The sequence below is a fragment of the Cupressus sempervirens genome, chromosome 8 (assembly GCF_028749045.1).
Source record: "Cupressus sempervirens isolate cs-2001-9-10 chromosome 8, ASM2874904v1, whole genome shotgun sequence".
In the NCBI taxonomy this organism is placed as follows: Eukaryota; Viridiplantae; Streptophyta; class Pinopsida; order Cupressales; family Cupressaceae; genus Cupressus; species Cupressus sempervirens.
The window spans coordinates 580686817-580704732 of NC_143125.1; the positions used below are offsets into that span (position 1 = coordinate 580686817).

General features: G+C 36.1%; 1 protein-coding gene across 1 annotated transcript in view; it reads left to right on the forward strand.

Moving 5' to 3' along the window:
- LOC149543755 (uncharacterized) overlaps nucleotides 1-17916 on the forward strand; it is a 124085-nt gene that overhangs the window by 23467 nt on the left and 82702 nt on the right. Inside the window, exon 2 of the mRNA XM_089798448.1 lies at nucleotides 14753-15046. Within this exon, the coding sequence (XP_089654574.1) occupies nucleotides 14753-15046 (294 nt within the window). The remainder of the gene's footprint in view (nucleotides 1-14752; nucleotides 15047-17916) is intronic.

Genomic DNA, 17916 nt, shown 5'->3' on the forward strand with positions numbered 1-17916 from the left:
AATCAATGCACATCCGAAGAGAACCATCTTTCTTTTTTACCAAGACTACTGAAGAAGCAAAAGGAGACTTACTAGGTCTAATGTGTCCCATTGCGAGAAGCTCCTTGATGGTTTTTTCTATTTCGTCTTTGAGCCTCTTTGGATGCCTGTATGGAATGATCATAACTGGTTTAGCACCTTCTTCTAATTCGATGATGTGCTCAATCCCTCTATCAAGTGGTGTACCAGGTGGAATATCGTTGAATACCTTACTATACTTTTCCCTTAATATCAGGATGTCTGGATGATATTCCGTCTTTTGTTGTTCCTCCTCTGTAGGCATGAGAGTACACACGGCTGCCCATTCCATATCGTTATGCCTCACTAATCTTTCCAATCTTCTGAGAGAAATAGTTTGGATATCACTATTCCTGATAGCTCTCAACACATGTTGTTTCCCATCTACCTCAAACTTGATCTCCATGTCCTTGAGACGGAAAGTGACTTTGCCTAATAAACGTAACCATGTCATACCCAAGACAATATCCAAGTCGCCCATATTGACCACATGGTAATCTTCTTTAAACTCATAATTATTCAGACGTAAAGGCATGTCTCTGACCATTCTATTGCACTTAAGAGTGTATCCATCGGCAACCTGTACTCGAAGACCCTCAAACTCCTCTGTCTTGATTCCACGGCGCTCAACCAATCGTGCATCAATGAAGTTGTGTGTGGCACCTGTATCAACCAATGTGATCACCTTCTGTCCTGCTAGAACACCACGTAACCTAAAAGATCCCTCCTACTAAATACTAGAAAAACGCCCCTTCTGTAAATGTAACTCAATTTCTTCCTTTTGTTTTGAATTTCCTGTTTCTCCTTCAGGTTCTGAACTACTGTGATCATCCTCATTTGCCGTACTATCAGAATCTGATCCTTCATAATATGCCCACATAACTCTATTGGCCTTTCCCTTAGGTCTTAAAGGACAATCATGGTCCTTGTCATATGGGCCTTTGCAATAAAAGCATAGTTTCTTTCTGCGCAAGTCGTTTAATGCTTCTGCATCCAGGGGTGTAGTAGATTTTCCTTTGGTATCAATACTCTTCCCTTTATTTTTATCAAACTTCCTTTTGTCTCTGAAAGAAGTAGTACTCCTCGTAGTGAACTTGTTAGACGGTGCTATAAGCTCCATACTTCGTGCTTTCCTCATAGCTTCCTGCAGTGTTGGTGGGTCAAATGCCTTAATCCACCCTTTGAGGGGTTCAGACAATCCTTCTGTAAATAATATAACCAGTCGTCTCTTAGAGACATCTTGTACCATAACTGACAACCTCTGGAATTCACTAATATAATCCTCCAAATTGCCTGACTGTCTCAACTGTGCGAGGTCGCGGAAATAAATCTCTGGATCCTTCTTATCAAAACGCTCAACTAATCTATCCACAAAGTCTTGGTAGGATGTCACCTGATTGTGCTGCAAAGTAACCATCCCATGTGACCACCAGTCATGAACTGTGCCTTCCAAATGCAAGGTGGCGTACCTGATGGCATCTATCTCAGACATAGGCCTTAATGCTAGGAAGGTATTCAACTTATGAACCCAAGCTTGCGCTGTCATCTGACCACTAAGTGAGTTTGCTAACAGCTTGCTACAACTCACTATCATGACCTCCTCTAGACCTCCTAATCTGACGGCTGCTCCTCATATGCTCTCTCCTTTGGTTTAGATAGCGGTCAAAGTTCAATAGTTCACGCACATGCAAGGGTAATGCTTGCCATTCAGCAGTAGCAGCTTTGAGATCATCTTGAGAATCATTTGGCAATTCATCTTCTCCTATCTCCTGAGCCTCCTCCCTTAGGAAAGTGGGATGAGTAGGCCTATTTGCTGTCCATGATCTGCGCCTAGGAGCACCCTGTGAGCCTGCCACACTTCTATTATCATGATCAGGTGTACCTCTACCTTGCTCCTGAATCCTGGGCTGAACAACTCTCTCCATTATGGTAGTCAAAGCTTGTAGTGACTGAGCTATTTCTTGCTGTCCGGTAGTCATGATTCTGTAAAACTCTCTGGTTTCATCATCATCAACTCTAGGGGGACTCTGTGACTGTCTCTCACCCATATTTCTGCCCTTAAATATTGTTCTCCTGCGAATATAATATCTGGAATATGGTTGCATAGAATATTCTACCCAACAGGATGGCAGGAATACGGCTCTGATACCACCGAGGTGTCCCTTGCTAATCAAACTGATATTATACTAGGGAATTTTTAAATGTTTTGGTTAAATAAGCAAATCTTTGTCATTTGGATTAAAGTCTAACTCTGTGACACATATAAAAACTTATAATCATGACAAATGCATGTAATAAGCAATCTGTAATATTCCCTTTATTCAACAATATATATGATATTGAAGTTACATTATCAGAATATATATAAGGGAACGTTTGGAACCTGAGTAAATGTGAATCACCAATGGTTCTTCAGAACCCTTATTTGCTGCCGATAGAAGACAGTTCAACTGTATCGAACCCTTGAAAAAAAATGCAACCCGTGAATAAAATCGTCTTAGAATATGTTCGCCGGAATTTAACGCAGACTCAGTGAATGAAACCTGAGGATGGTTGCCATTTTATTAAGTAAATCGTTCAACCCCTGAAGTGATCGAGCTGATGAATCACTCAAGTTCATACCTGAATTTCGCTTCCAAATCTCTTCACGGAAATTGGCGCCTGCGAGTTTATTGTTGCCTGAATTTTCGTCCTAGCGATATTACTTTCTGATGCTGAATTAATCACAAGGAAAGTCGCCGGAAATCCACTGGCCCCGCATTTATTTGCTTTGAAGGAAGACGCTGCCTGTATTTCTTTCGCTATTGATTGAATTTCCTCCCTTTCGTCATGAGATGTAAATCATACTCTAGTCTGATTCCGACCGATATTCTTGCTTCCACGGTAGATTTCATCAATCCTGCACTAACTTGAATGCTGGCGATTTATTCCTCTCAGATAATTGATAATGCAAAAACCCTCACTTGGCCTTAGGCCACAGATTTCAACCCTGACGAGATGACTGTAATGTCACATCCAGTTTTGCAATAATTCGGGTGATATCTCACACCCTCAAAATTGCTTATCGATGGGAGTTTTCGTTCCCAAAGATAACTCGAGAATTTGTAGACCAAATGACTACAAATTGCTCCAACTGAAGAAGAAGTAGAATCCACAAAACCGCTTGTGCAAATGGGTGCCTCTTGTCCTCTATTTATTCACTTTTTTGAGAAGTCACTGGAAACCTCCAGAACAACTTATTATAATAACTTATTATAATGTATTTAATCATTAATTAACTTTATAAAATTAAATAAATAGCTTTATAAAGTTAAAGTACAATCTCAATTCGACATTAAACAAGTAGGCCCCACTTACTGGATAATAACTTTCTGAGAGCAAGAATGTAATCATCTGTCAACTGAATGACTCTCTTTCCAAACTCATTTGCCTACGAGAGCCAATGATAGGCAAATCCCCAGTAGAAGTTAGTTTGCTAGAAAGGGGACATGACACTTGTGTGGCATATGTATTGGATTTTATCGAGCCCATCATGACTATGCTCTGCTTTTTGGATACAGATACACCTTTCTTGGGGAATGTGTATGATGGCATGGACACCATGATCGACAAGGTTAAACATTGTATAAAAGCACATGAGAGTTATCCTACACAAAGTGATTCCTTATGCAATCAAGTGGAAGCAATTATACACCATTGTTGGGAGAAGATGACTACCCCATTGCACCTCCTTGCATATTCCTTATCTCCTAAGTACTCTAGCAAGGGGTACCACAAAGCTCTAAGAAAGATGAGGACTTGGGCTTTGTCCACACCAACTTGCATCTTTTGTCATGTAAGAATGATCATTACAAGGAAGGGACAACAAAGCTTTGGGATGTAGCCCTTGAGTGTGTGGATTTGGATGCAACACTTAATGATCTTACTACACTCGGAGATGGTGATGTTGATAATAGCGTGCACGTGGTGCATCTAGCATAAGTGAAACCATTTTTAGTTCAAATGATCTTTCAACAGTAGGAGATGATGATGATAATGTGGATCATCTCGCGAATCCTTATGATTCAAACCCTGATGCATATAGTTGATTGAATCTTCAATCATGAACTAAGTTTTTATTTTGTGGAAATCTTGAGTTCATGATCATTTGGTTATAACTTATTGTCTAAACTCTAATGTTGAACAAGTACATATTGATATGAATTTTGAAATATCTTGGATTTTGATAGAAGGTGAAGTATCATAGTCATACTATAAAATGATTTGTTCTTGTATATTTCTTGCATTTCTTTGTGTGTGTGTGTGTGTATACACACACACATGCTTATATATATATACACACACACTTCCTCTCACATCCGCATCCAAAAAAAATAATTTCTTGCATCTCGTACCTTCTTTTGAATCGGTAACTTAGATTTTAAGTTTTGGTGGTTATTTCTTCTTCATCAGCTCAGAATATTTTATTTAAGATTTGGTAAACTTAAGCTTGTTTTTCATGGAGATCAGATTCAAAAATGCATTTCACATTTTTCATATAATTTATTCATTTTTTCTTAAATTTATTTATTTATTACAAGTTTTGGTGTCTCGATAGTGGTCATTTCTACTTAATCAACTTAACCAATATATTTTATTTAAGATTTATCAAATCTAAGCTTATTTCTTATGAATTTTCAACAACTTTAAAACTTTGTTAAATGTTAGACAACATGATTGATTTCCCTTTATTTTGAAAGTCAAGCTTGCATTCTTTACTGTACATTTTTGCTTTCATTTTCTGGTTTTCTAAATCACTTTTGAACGAGTTAAAAATACTTATTCAAAATCTATTAGTTCCTGGAAGCTTGAACATGTTCTACTATCATGTGACTAGTTGTATGGCCTCAATCAAGTTATCAATAATATGACTAGCTGTCAAGTTTTTTTCCTAGTTTTCATTGAGTTTTGGTCGAGTTTTTTTTTGGGCCTTGGCGAGAAGTTGCTGACTTCGAGTATTTCAATTTTGGTTGTTGGAGTCAACACCAATAAAGTAGGTAGCTAGGCCAATAACAACCCTTATTTTTTGCATAAGAGAGCACCATCACCAGATAAGACAATACTAGTTTTAGAGGCACCATTAAAATCAAGTTTGATTGAACTTGTGCCATGTGTAAGTTTAGCCTTTTTCTTCTTCCTTTTGGCAAGTGCTTGTCAAAATGTTAGCTAAATTGCAACTAGTTATTAAAAAAGATACTTTTGAGTAGGGTTTTCTTCTTTGTTCTTATCCATATTTTGACATTTGCATAACCAAGTGTTGGCATGAATGATCTACTTTTGAAGTTTTTCATTTGACCTTTCTTGCCCTTAGAAAAACATTAGCATGTTCCAACCAAATTTTCCAAATAATCATGCTTAGAATCATATGTCAAAAACTGTAAAGAATATAAAGATCATGCTTAGCAAAGAGAACCTAAACTCACCTAGGCTTCATTAAGAGATGATAGACACAAATTTCTGATTCCTCCAATTTAATCACATAGGAAAAGAAGGTGATTACTCCCTTCTTTGTGGACCATAAAAACAAAAACACAGTAGGGAAAGAAAAACTTTTCTTTTGGAGTTGATCACATGTAAGAATATTCTTATGTCAAACCAACCAAAGAATGAGATTAGCTTTAGCTCAGGTATTAGCACCCGCCAACTCATTTCTTAAGGGAAGGTCAACCTCTAATTTTTCCTTGAATTGATTATCTTTTCCTAGCCTTCCTTTATGTATGTATGCTCTTACTTTTAATATGCAACTCAAGAAATGTTCTTGGTTACTCCAAAGTGGCTTGTAGCAACGCAGTAAAGTAGAAAGGTTGGAAAAATTCTCCTTGGCAACCTCAAGCAGTTTAGGTAGATATTTAAGAGTCTAGATTTGCTATAGATCTCTAGTATCCCCTCTTAGAAATCTCTAACTTTGCATCTCTAAAACTCTTTGAGATGGATAGAGAGCCTCCTATACCCGAGCATCGTCAAGGGGCTTGACAATCAAAGGAAGCCAAACAACCATTATAGATGTTCTAGAAACTATATCTCAATAAGGGTTTTTGTAGATTTCATACCTTCCCAGATGGTAGAACCTTTATGTAATTTAGTGTTCTTAAGCATGCAAGTAGGATGGGGCCATGTAGGTATTTATTCATTAGAATGAGAGTCTGAGGATTTTAGTCAAAAGTTATGAATCTCCCAACCAATTTAGCAAAAGAGTTAAAAATCCACATATCTTTAATTTGAGGCCTCCTTTATTACTAGAGTAGATGGTGACCTAGGACACAGGAGGGAATACAAAATTATCTTAAGTGTCTCTCCAAATTGAATTTCTCTTAACACAAGTAATTTTAACAATGTGACTCCTAGGAGTAAGCGAAAATGAAAAACGTTAGATAGGGATGGTTGAAAGACGTATTGCAAAGCTTTGTCATTGGTAGCAATCATGATAAAGCTTAGTTGCCGATTTGTGACATGAATCCAATTTGGGCATGTGAATTAGATCCGTGGATTCAGGATTTTTTTTTCTCAATTATGATTTGTGGAGGATTCGTGCATATATATATATATATATATATATATATATATATATATATATATATATATATATATATATATATATATAATATGCATTATATATACTTAAAACAAGAGAAATATACATAATTCTAAAGCTAAATCATTTCATAGTATGAATCTATGATTCTAGTATGCATCTTTGAATCTAGTATACTTGATGATTGATCTATTTTCACAATTATAAAAAAAATCAACACATTCACATTGAATTACTGAAAGTGAAATTTTGTAACATTCAAAATATAGATCATTAAACTTAAAGTTTGTAACATGATTTACTCATAAAAGAGTCAAGAGTCCAGACTAAAGTTTTTGATTTAATAATCAAATGGATTTTCAAGAAAATCCGCATCAAAGGGATACTGATGAGCTGCAAGTGCTATATTTGTATCATTAAAGGAACCCAAACCACTACTAGTAGAGGGGATTGTGAACTCATAATCCTCCTCCTCATCATCCACATCAATCAAAGTGGATCTAGTAAGATCTCGGAGGGTCATATCTAAATCATGAGTCTCGGGTGCTACATCCCAAAGCTTTTCGGGCCCCTTCTTGTACTTAGGATCCTTCTCTGACAACAAGGGAAAATTGTTGTTAATGAACACAAGGTCTTCTTCTTTTTTTGTAGCCAACCGATTGAGTTTGACTGAGTGGATAAAGGAGTAAGTACTCCAATTCCGCTCAGCAGCAAAAGAGTTGGCAACCTAAAGAGAAATTAAAAAATATCAATACAACAATCAAGATAAATTCAAGGAATTGAGAGTGTTAACTTTAAACTTAAGAAATAAACTTTAGGTGCTAAATTTTACAAGCTTACTTGGGATAGGACCTTTATGGCAAGAGGTTGAAGATACATGAAGGCTTGGTCATGAAGGTACCACCATTTAATGGCATCCATCCTGCTTTGGTCTGCTATAGCAATAGGGTGGAAATTCTCACTTGAGATGAAGGCAAAGTACATCTGCATCTCGAAATGGTGGCACTCTACTTGGAAGGAAAAGTACATCTGCACTATAGTACCTAGGGATAATGAAAGACAATTGAACACTATCAAATATCAATAACACAAATATTGGATAACATAAGCACAAGCATTTGATAAGCACTACAGTAGCTTGGGGATAGAGCATATGCAAGGAGGTGCAAAGGTGTGGTCATCTTGTTCCATCGATGATGAACAATTGCTTCCACCTTGTTGTAAAAGGTGTCCTGAGGATCATTCTCCCTCTTCCATATGACCTAGGATATGAGATATGAATAATAATTATAATTAGTGATTATGTCAATTTAAACTTTAGAATCTAGATATCTCTCAAATAAACAATTGTTGTAAAAGACCATAAAACTTACTATTTTAATTTTTTACAACATAGTGTCCATGGAATCATAAATATCCCCAAGGCATGGCTCATCATTGTCTGCAAAGTGAAGCATCGCCATTATTGGATCGGTGACTTCCAACACATAAGTCACAAAACCCCACCAATCCTCATCCAGTATCATTCTTCTCACATTTAAGGCCCTTTTTGTATTGGAATTCTTCCAAACACCCCATTAGGGGGCTAATGACCCTTTATTTCAATGCTTCCTTCACCTTCACAAGTCGTCTCAATATAATTGTGTGAATGCTTCCTTTACCTTCACAAGTCGTCTCAAGACGATTGTGTGAGAGGCAAAGTGAGTGTTAGCAACCTAAGAACATGTTGTACTCAAGTTAGTAATACTTTAAAAATTAAAACATGTTAATGTAAACAACAAAAAAAATATATTATGGAATTCAATAATATATAATTGAATACTAAATTTACAAATTTACCTTCAATAATTCCAAGTCCGAGAAACTCCTAAAAATTGCTTGTGACATTTGGTGATTTGTCACAAACATTTGAATCTCTTCAACTTCCTCATATATCTTTTTCACTCAATCTATTTCGGTGCCAATTGATTCCATCACCAAATTGAGAGAGTGGATGGTGCATGGTGTCCAAAAGATATGATCATATCTAGACTCTACAATTATCCTTGCAGCCCTGCAAACTTTTGCATTATCCATGACCTCTTGGAAAACATTATTAGGACCCACTAACTCTATGGCATTAATGAGAATGCGTGAAATAAATTAAGAATCTTTCACTTGCCCTTCACAATCAACTGCTTTCAAGAACATTGCCCCCTTAGGGCATACAACAATAATATTGATCAATGAACGATTTCTACAATCTTTTCACCTGTATGAAATAATAGACACACCAGATTGAACCCAAGAATATCTTATTGGTTGAATTTCAGCCTCTACAGATTTCCTCTCATCATGTAATATGGTAGTGCACAACTTCTCATAACTAGGTGGTCTATAACCACGGGATGCATCATTTATTGCTTGCACCATCTCTCCCTAAAATAAAGTGACCTCACAAAATTAAATGAAACACCATTTGCAATTAAACAACATCCAATTTCCTGATCAGCAATGTCTCTCAATTCATTTTGGAATGCCCTATCTAGTGGGCCTCTCGTGCGCATGAGTGGAGATGGATCTACATCTTCATCATTTGTAGTTGGCATAGGAAGAAAAGGATGTGTTCTTGTGCTTGTTTGATTGGATGGTGGTGTTGGTGTATTTGTTTTTTTGGAAGCACCAAGTTTTGCTTTTGCAACTGCTCTTTCAGTATCTTCTTGCTCTTTTGCTAACGCTACTATTTGTGTAGCTGGTACTTTCTTCTTATTTGACCCACTACTCTGACACATGTTAATACCTTCATCCGCAGGGCCCAAAAAATGTAGTTACACTCGAGAATAGGAGCTTCTATGTTGTACATTGCAATAATTACATTTCCATATGAATGCCCTATTGCCAGGACATTGTGTGATTCTTGTTGTGTTTCTCCATAAAGGAGACCCCTTATGAATTTTGAAGTTTTCTGATCCAGCCCCACTCACTGAGCCTTGACTACTCATTGTTCTATTCTTCCAATCTAGAAAAAATTCGAAGAAAACTATGCTTAACACTTACACAAAAACTTGAAACTTTGGAAAACTAGAAATAAATCAATAATCTATGAAAGAACTAAAAATTATGGTTGAAATGCATACCGTAAACACTTCTTGCAAGGTATTTGGAGCTCCAGAACCGATCTCCTTCAAATTCAAGCACTTTACTTGAAACAAGCAACTATGAGAGAGCAAATGTAAGTGTAAATGAACTTGCATAATGACTTAAACGGTTGTTTTTAGGGTTTGCCCAAAAAAAAATTAAAAACTTAGTTGGGGCCCACTTTATAATGTTTTTTTGCCTACCGTAAACACTTCTTGCATACCGTAAACACTTCTTGAAATGCATACCGTAAACACTTCTTGCAAGGTATTTGGAGCTCCAGAACCGATCTCCTTCAAATTCAAGCACTTTACTTGAAACAAGCAACTATGAGAGAGCAAATGTAAGTGTAAATGAACTTGCATAATGACTTAAACGGTTGTTTTTAGGGTTTTCCCAAAAAAAAATTAAAAACTTAGTTGGGGCCCACTTTATAATGTTTTTTTGCCTACAGTAAACACTTCTTGCATACCGTAAACACTTCTTGAAATGCATACCGTAAACACTTCTTGCAAGGTATTTGGAGCTCCAGAACCGATCTCCTTCAAATTCAAGCACTTTACTTGAAACAAGCAACTATGAGAGAGCAAATGTAAGTGTAAATGAACTTGCATAATGACTTAAAAACGGTTGTTTTTAGGGTTTGCCCAAAAAAAAATTAAAAACTTAGTTGGGGCCCACTTTATAATGTTTTTTTACCTCCCTTTCATGTGGATTCGAGTGGATCCTACTTGGATCCTCACGGATCCATATGCGGATCCGGACTCGGATTGGACCTGAATTTGGATCCGGTGTCCAACATGTGAATCTAGTAACTAGGTGATAAAGGTGAAAGCTAAAACAATAGAAAGGATATTTAAGACACTTCATACAAAAACACACTACAATTATATGGCAATTAAATGACAACGACGATCTAACAGAGGGAAATGTTTAAAGAAAGAAAGACTCAAATAAAAGGAGAGATTTGTTAATATCTAGCTTTATAGTAGAAAATGGGGATCATTTAAAAGGGCTACTTTCCCTAGTTCATATTACACATTGGAATGCAAGACCACCTAAGGATAAATATGATTAACACCACTTGATGAGACATCAATTCCTCGATAGGTTTTTAATTCCTTTTGTTGTTTCTAATTGAGAGAGAAGAATGGTATTGATATACAAAGGACTGAATAAGCATAGATCTGATATAAATCAATTGAGAAAACTGATGTGGAGGAGGATGGAAGAGGATTTGAATGCACCTGAAAATGGAATAGAAATAGTGAGCTTTTAGACCTGAATTTTTGACTGTTAGAGTACAAGAATGAGATGTAATTGTAGATCTAAGACTTGAAGGTCGTGAACTAACTCCCTCCCAAATTTGAGCTGAAAGTGGCAAGGACAAGTCGCCAAATGAGATTTGTACTTGGCAATTTTGTTTGAAATTTCTAGGTTTTCCTCAATTGTTCTTGCACTACCTAGAAAAGATCTAATGACTCCATAACTTGCTCATGCACATAGAAAATGAGAAAAAAGTTGTGGAAAGGGGTTTACCTTTGTCAAACTTCTACTTAGGAATCAACTTTGAAATTGAATTGAAATCACATAAGAAAAGATGAAATGAAAGCTTGATTTGAACCATAAATTAATTTATACCTTGATTATGCAATGCCTCTTTGGATGTAATAACAAGTGTTGATGCAATAGCTTGAACTCCAAAAAAACCTAGTAGGAAATCATGAAACCAAACCCTTAAATGATGGATGTTGTAGTTTGCTACAATGCTAGATAAATAAGAAGCATTGAAGACTTATAGGCTTGATTGAATAAGAGATCTTGAACTCCAATTTTCTTTTTTGATTGCCCATGAATGCTTAAAATCTTGAAATTGAATGCTTGCAATTAGTAAATGATATCCAAATGAGGATATATAGGGGGTTAATACACTAAATCCATTATTTCGGAGGTTATAACTTTGGGAGGCTTATCACCGAAGCAAATCAGAAGAGGACCTTGATATTGGGATCTTAGCAAAATTTGGGCCCAAAACCCTAGGAACAATTTGGCATTGGTGACCTATACCTTGGAGAATGAGCTAAAATTTGTCTTAGGTCCTTGGGCAATAAGGTAGAAGCGAGAAAAGAGGAATTAGATCATTTTGATGTTAGGAGAGGATGAAAATGCCATAAATGGTAAGATATGTCCTAGAAGGTCAAATGAATTATTTGATTGGAGGGAAAATAGAGGAGCACTCTTAGAAAAGAGGACCAACCTCGAGCTTTTAGGAAATCGAGTCAATATAGAACTTTTAATGTTAATTTGAAGGTCTAGTAATTGCTAGGAGAATGTGAAATCAATGTGGGAACCCATACAGACTATAATGGAGCTAAAATTTGCACCTAATTAAGGGTTCTTACTTTTAGGATGATACATTTAGCGCTCACTTTAGAAGGAGTTGAGTCCACCTCATGCTCATGGTAAAGTAGAAGAAAGAGAGAGAAAGATGAAGATCATGGGGAATTTGAACGAAGATAAGACATCACTAAGTTTAAGGACACAAGCCTCTAAACCAAGGATCTTAACTCGTACATCCATATGCAAGGATGCATAAAACAACAACAAAATCCTAAAGCTTACTAAGATTCCAAGTCAGCTATTTAAAGAGATCATGCTAAATAAAATGTCTCAACCGCTAGCATCATGCTCAAAAAGCTACTGCAAAAGTACAAATAGTCACCTTAAAAGAGCAAGAGCCCACATCAAAAACAAGATAAGACTCCTTGATCCACTGAATGAAAAAGTGTGTCATGCTGCAAAATCATGGAGGAGAGAATAAGGCAATCTTAGATGATACAGGCTAGGGAATATTGGTGCGCTAGCTAATCTATGATAGTGAAAAGAAAAAACGAGATGTGGGAAATGGTCTAGCAAATTGTATTATGGTAGTTGCACCCATCAAAAAGAGTGCAAAGAGGGAGTTGACGGTCTAGCACTTGCTAGTCAACTTATGATAAGATAAGATGAATCTATTAATATCCAACAAGAGACCATAAAGAGGGTCCAAGGGATTGGAAAAAAAAAAAAAAAGGCCACAACCAATAGTGGGACACCAAATGGTGCCCAGGGAAAGAGCAAACAAGAAGCCAAGAGACTAGAAGAACAAAAAATGAAGCCACTAAGGCTGCCTAGCCAAGAAGTAGTCTGTGATCGAAAGATAAGATCTGGGCCAAGGGTTGTGCTCAAACTGTCTTAGAGAAGCCCTAAAGGTGGGGTGCTATGATAGAGAGTAGCTCTTATGAGGTCTCACAAACCTATGTGCCCGAAGTTAGGCAAGCCAAGTGTCCTCTTCAAGCCTCGTGTCAGAGGCGCGGGCATGAAGGAGGTGGTAAGCTGATCTGAAACCTGTCTCAACGGGAATCGGCGCTGTAGAGTGTGGTCTAATTTGACACAAGTTCTAGCATAGAACAATTGAAATCTCCTTTGATAAGGCTAAATGATATCAATGCCACCTCTAATGCTTTGGCAATTATCACAAAGATATAGGGAGACCAAACATTCTTATGGAAGGTTGTGCATGTGTATTCATTCACTGAATTAACATAGTGGGTATTTCTTCTTAAAACTTGAATCCCATATGCTAGTTTTTCATGAGTAGGTCTGCATTTTGAAATAAATAGGTCTCCATTAGCAAAAACTCTGAAATGATTAGGTCTCCATTAGCAAAAACAACTTTGAAACGACCCTTAGCATAGGATTAGAGTTCACATTCTCCTTAGGTCTTTCAATTCTTCTTGGCCCATGAAATTAGCTCTTACAGAGAAAGTTGTACTAGGGATGACAAATTGAACTTCTACCTTGAAGGTATGAACATTTTTCCTAAATAGACCAACGCCCAAATTATTAAGTAGAGATAACACAAAGGGTAGCATGCAAGAATTTGGTCCTCCGCCATATTCATTGTATTTTTTCCTACAATCAATAACACTACATCAATTTTTCTTTTCCTTTAAACAAAGATCTAGTTCTGACCATTTTATCCTTGAACAAAGGGGAGGAAGGGTGGTCTTCCTCCCACCTAGGAGTCAGAGTCATTAAAGGAGGAATTGGAGATCACAGAGATAAACAAATTAATACTGAAACACAAAGAGATCCACAAAAAATCCAGGAAATCACTAGACCCTAGCAAAACCCCTTTTTTCATTCAGTTTTTTCCTTAGTTGCTAGTTCGGGTTTGTGGTCGGGTTTGGGTTCGAGAATCGAATTTATGGATTTGTGATTTTTTCCCATTATGATTTGTAAGGAGTTGTGACTACACACACACACACACATATGAATCCGTATGTATTTATTCCAAGTTTGGCATGTGGGTCCTTGGGGATTCATGACAAATTCATGCCAGAATCTCCCCGTTTTGCATGGATTCGTGATGGATTCATGTTGGATTTGTCCAGGATCCAAATTTGACCTTGTGGATTTGTGGTTTGTGAATCCAGACGAATCCACAAGGTCAACTCCAGAACCTAAGCAAATCCGGCACAAATGGTTCACGAATTTGGATCCGGTATGGACCTGGATCTGGTTTAGGGCCTAAATGTACGAATTCAGTAACTAGGGTTTTTTCTTAGGAGGGAGTCGTTCATGTAATTAGTTGCTGGAATTCTATATTTTTCTTCCAACTCTTATGTAAGATTGCTTTTTGTTTCTAGTGAGGCAGAGACTCTTAAGTCAAATTAATTTATTGCATGTTCTTATGTACTTCATGCAAATATTTTAAAATTCAAAATAAAAACTGATCATTTGAAGTTTGACATAGCTTATGATGTTTGGACCCTGCTTCCTTGTCTGCATTCTCTGGTAAATTTTTTTTTTGTGAGTGCAATTTTCTCTCCCCCCAAAAAAAGCTTTAGGTCACTGTTTTGTTGACACAAATGTTGCAACAGTACTTACCAAGCTATTTTCACCCACATTGAAAAAATGTGTGCTAAATAATATGTGATGTTATGACTTCTCCTGATAATGCAGGTCTGATTCAACTGATAAGCTTTTTGAAAGCAAGAGAGAGCATTGAAAATTTGCCAGCATCATCTCAGAAGTTCATGTTAAAAATAATAGGTGATGAGTATACCAAACAGAATATAACAAGTTGCAATGTTTTCGGAGGAGTGGATTCCTGTGCCTCTATTTCTAATTTCTCAAATTACATGAAGAGCTGCAATTCAAAAGGAAAGCTTATAGATTGTGCGTTTCAAGTTGATACTTCACAAACTACTTTGGGTGACCCATTTTTTGTACTGCAAGAATATACTGGAGCCAGAGGTGACAATTACTTCAATAGTTCTCTCTATAAATTATCAATGAAGTTCATTGCTTGTGTTATAAATGGAAGGAAAATACAACAGAAGTTTTCCTATAAATTTTTTATTATCTACCACTAACATATATGCTAATTGGTAATTTCAGATTTTCAGGGATTAGGTTACTTTTAAGTTTTAATGTCTGTAATCTTGTTTTAGGATGCCTTATAACTTTGATGGATCAATTTTTGTTTCCTGGTCATATATGATGATTGAGTGATTTTTTTGGCTAGCTAATCAAATTTACTGTTAGAATATTGCCGGAATTTCCTGCCCGGTATATTACATACAGAAAGGGAAGGATTTGCCCATGTAAAGAGAAGATATGTAATATTTATTAAAAAGTTTTTCATGTTTGTTAATCTAAGTAGGATATTGAACTACCATTTAAAATTTGCAAGTTTTTTCTTAATATTGACCTTACATTTCTTTTATATTTTGCTGCAGTATGTGAGCCCACTAAAATGCATGGCATGTGTCATACTACTCAAGGCTATTTGCTCTAGAATAACTCTTTAGGCAAGATTCCTCGTCGAAGATACCTCATGGAAATGATGTATCATTTAATGAACTTAAACTACCTTAAGTAGAACATATTATTATTTTTAATATTGTTAATCATCTACAAATATTTTTCTCATGTGAGAATCAATCTGAGATCCAAACAAGCTCTTGCAAGAACAGCCATGAGACTAATATCAGCTCTCTTTGTGCAACCATGCTGACAACCACCTATAGAAGACCGAGAGTCATAACTTAGAAATTTTATTTTTTAGAAAGAACCTCCATGCTAGAAGCCAACCATTGAAGATCAAGAGTCACAATTTCAAATTCCAAACCAGGTGTTTTACTATGGCAGAAGAAAATCTGTTTACTTATAAAGAACCTTGGGAACTAGGTCACCGATGCCTTGACCTGAGAAAAGTTCATTATATTGAGGTGACATGTGATGAAGACCAAGAAATATAAGAAATTGAATCTAAAAAAAAATCAGTTGAGAGCATACATGGGACTATAGAAGATTTGTTAAGGATTTTCTCAACTTTTAGTAGCCTTAGTTGTCTCACTAAGGAAGGATCCTTGGTTAGATGTGCAACATACTTTTGACAAATTAAAAGATGTAATTAGCTCCTCCCTTGTGTTGGCTATTCCTAATTTCTCTTTCCCTTTTGTGTTGGAACGTGACTCTTCTAGAGAGAGATTTGATTCAAAATAAGTATCCAGTTGCCTTTGAGAGTCACACGCTTAGAAAACCACATAATTTCTTTATTTATGGTCATTCCAACATCTCTGATAAATCTAGCTTTCTTCTAGAGCGCCAATCTTTTTGCATTGAAGTTCATATATTTGCATTGTGTTCTGAGGCTCTAGTTCAAACTTCTTCGAATTCTATTTTTGGAAAGTGTCAATTATGATTTAGTTGGATCTTCCATGAGCTATTGAGTATGTTCATGCATTCAAAGTTCACCTTTGGGCTATTTTTGTACTTTTAACTTCTAATATATATGGAAATTAATAAAAATAATAAAGGATTAATATTTAAGTTGTCAAAAGGTGAATTAACAGATAACTTATCAATTCTTTATCAAGGTGAACTTTAAGTGAATAAAGTGTCCAAAAAAATAATAATAAAATAAAGTCACATCTGTGGAGCAAAATGAATTATTATTCATACTGTGAGTATAAAATATAATTCTGGAAACTTCCACAAAGGTTTACAGAAGAGGCTGAAGAAACTCTTGATCATTCTTGATTGTTCATTTTGGTGTAATTCTTTTTGGGTTTTTGATTTGTTGTTAACTTTTCAATTCCTAGGACAAAATTGTAAGGGAAATTGGTTTCTTCTGTGAGAGATCTTCCCTAGCTGATTTGCAAATGGTGTCAATCTGATTTCACGTTACTGAAGATTTTCCAGTAATAGATTTGTGCTGAAGGTTTAATTATCTTCATGGGTTTAGGTATGTTTTATAGGGAAGGATTTCTGAATAATCTGTGTGATATTTGCAAGCAAATAAAAATTATAGAGACTTGGGTTTATGATTTGCATGTAATTTCTGAAGGGTTTGAAGAGGTATGAAGGCTGGCATCCAGATTTGAGTTTATTTAATTTGCATTTAAAAATATTTCACTTGTTGATTTGAATGTGAGGCTATAGAAGGCAGGTCACCCTTCTTGACAAGAGGAGTTCAAAAGTTATTGGGACTCTTGTTGATATTTGATTTGTCTTTTTGGGAGTTGAAATAGGGGATGTCACCCACATGGAGGAGTCATGAAACTTCATTTTTCCTAGCTGTCACTCTTGGAATGTTAGTAGTTGTTAAAGATAAATTTTTAAGAGATTAAGATAGGAGCCATGGGACTTTAGTATTGTGAGTTGCAACGCATCCATCCTTAACACATAATAAAAGGTAAAATATGAAAAAGTCCCAATGAAATTAGAAATTAGGACTTCACCTTTGTCACTATCACCAGCCCATGGGGTATAAAAACATCAAAGTTGAATTGCTGAGTTTAATGAATTTATGGGGCTGTATAAAGGAGAATCCTATCACAATTAGGACCTTTTACAAGCTCTACCATTCAGATCAGAATAGGAGATTGGGAATTAAGATTGCTATCTCTCACTTATAATAGCAATCTCATTTGGCCGCTAAGAACTTTAGGGGTGTATGAAGGTTAATACATGCAGTACTGCTTTATGGGATAAGTTTGATGGCTATCAGGTCTCTATATTCCACTTTAACAGGAAAAAAATGCTTACTGGAAAGTCCTTTTACTTAGAACTCTTGACAGTTGTGCCAAAGAAAGCATGCAATCATAAAGGCTTTGAAG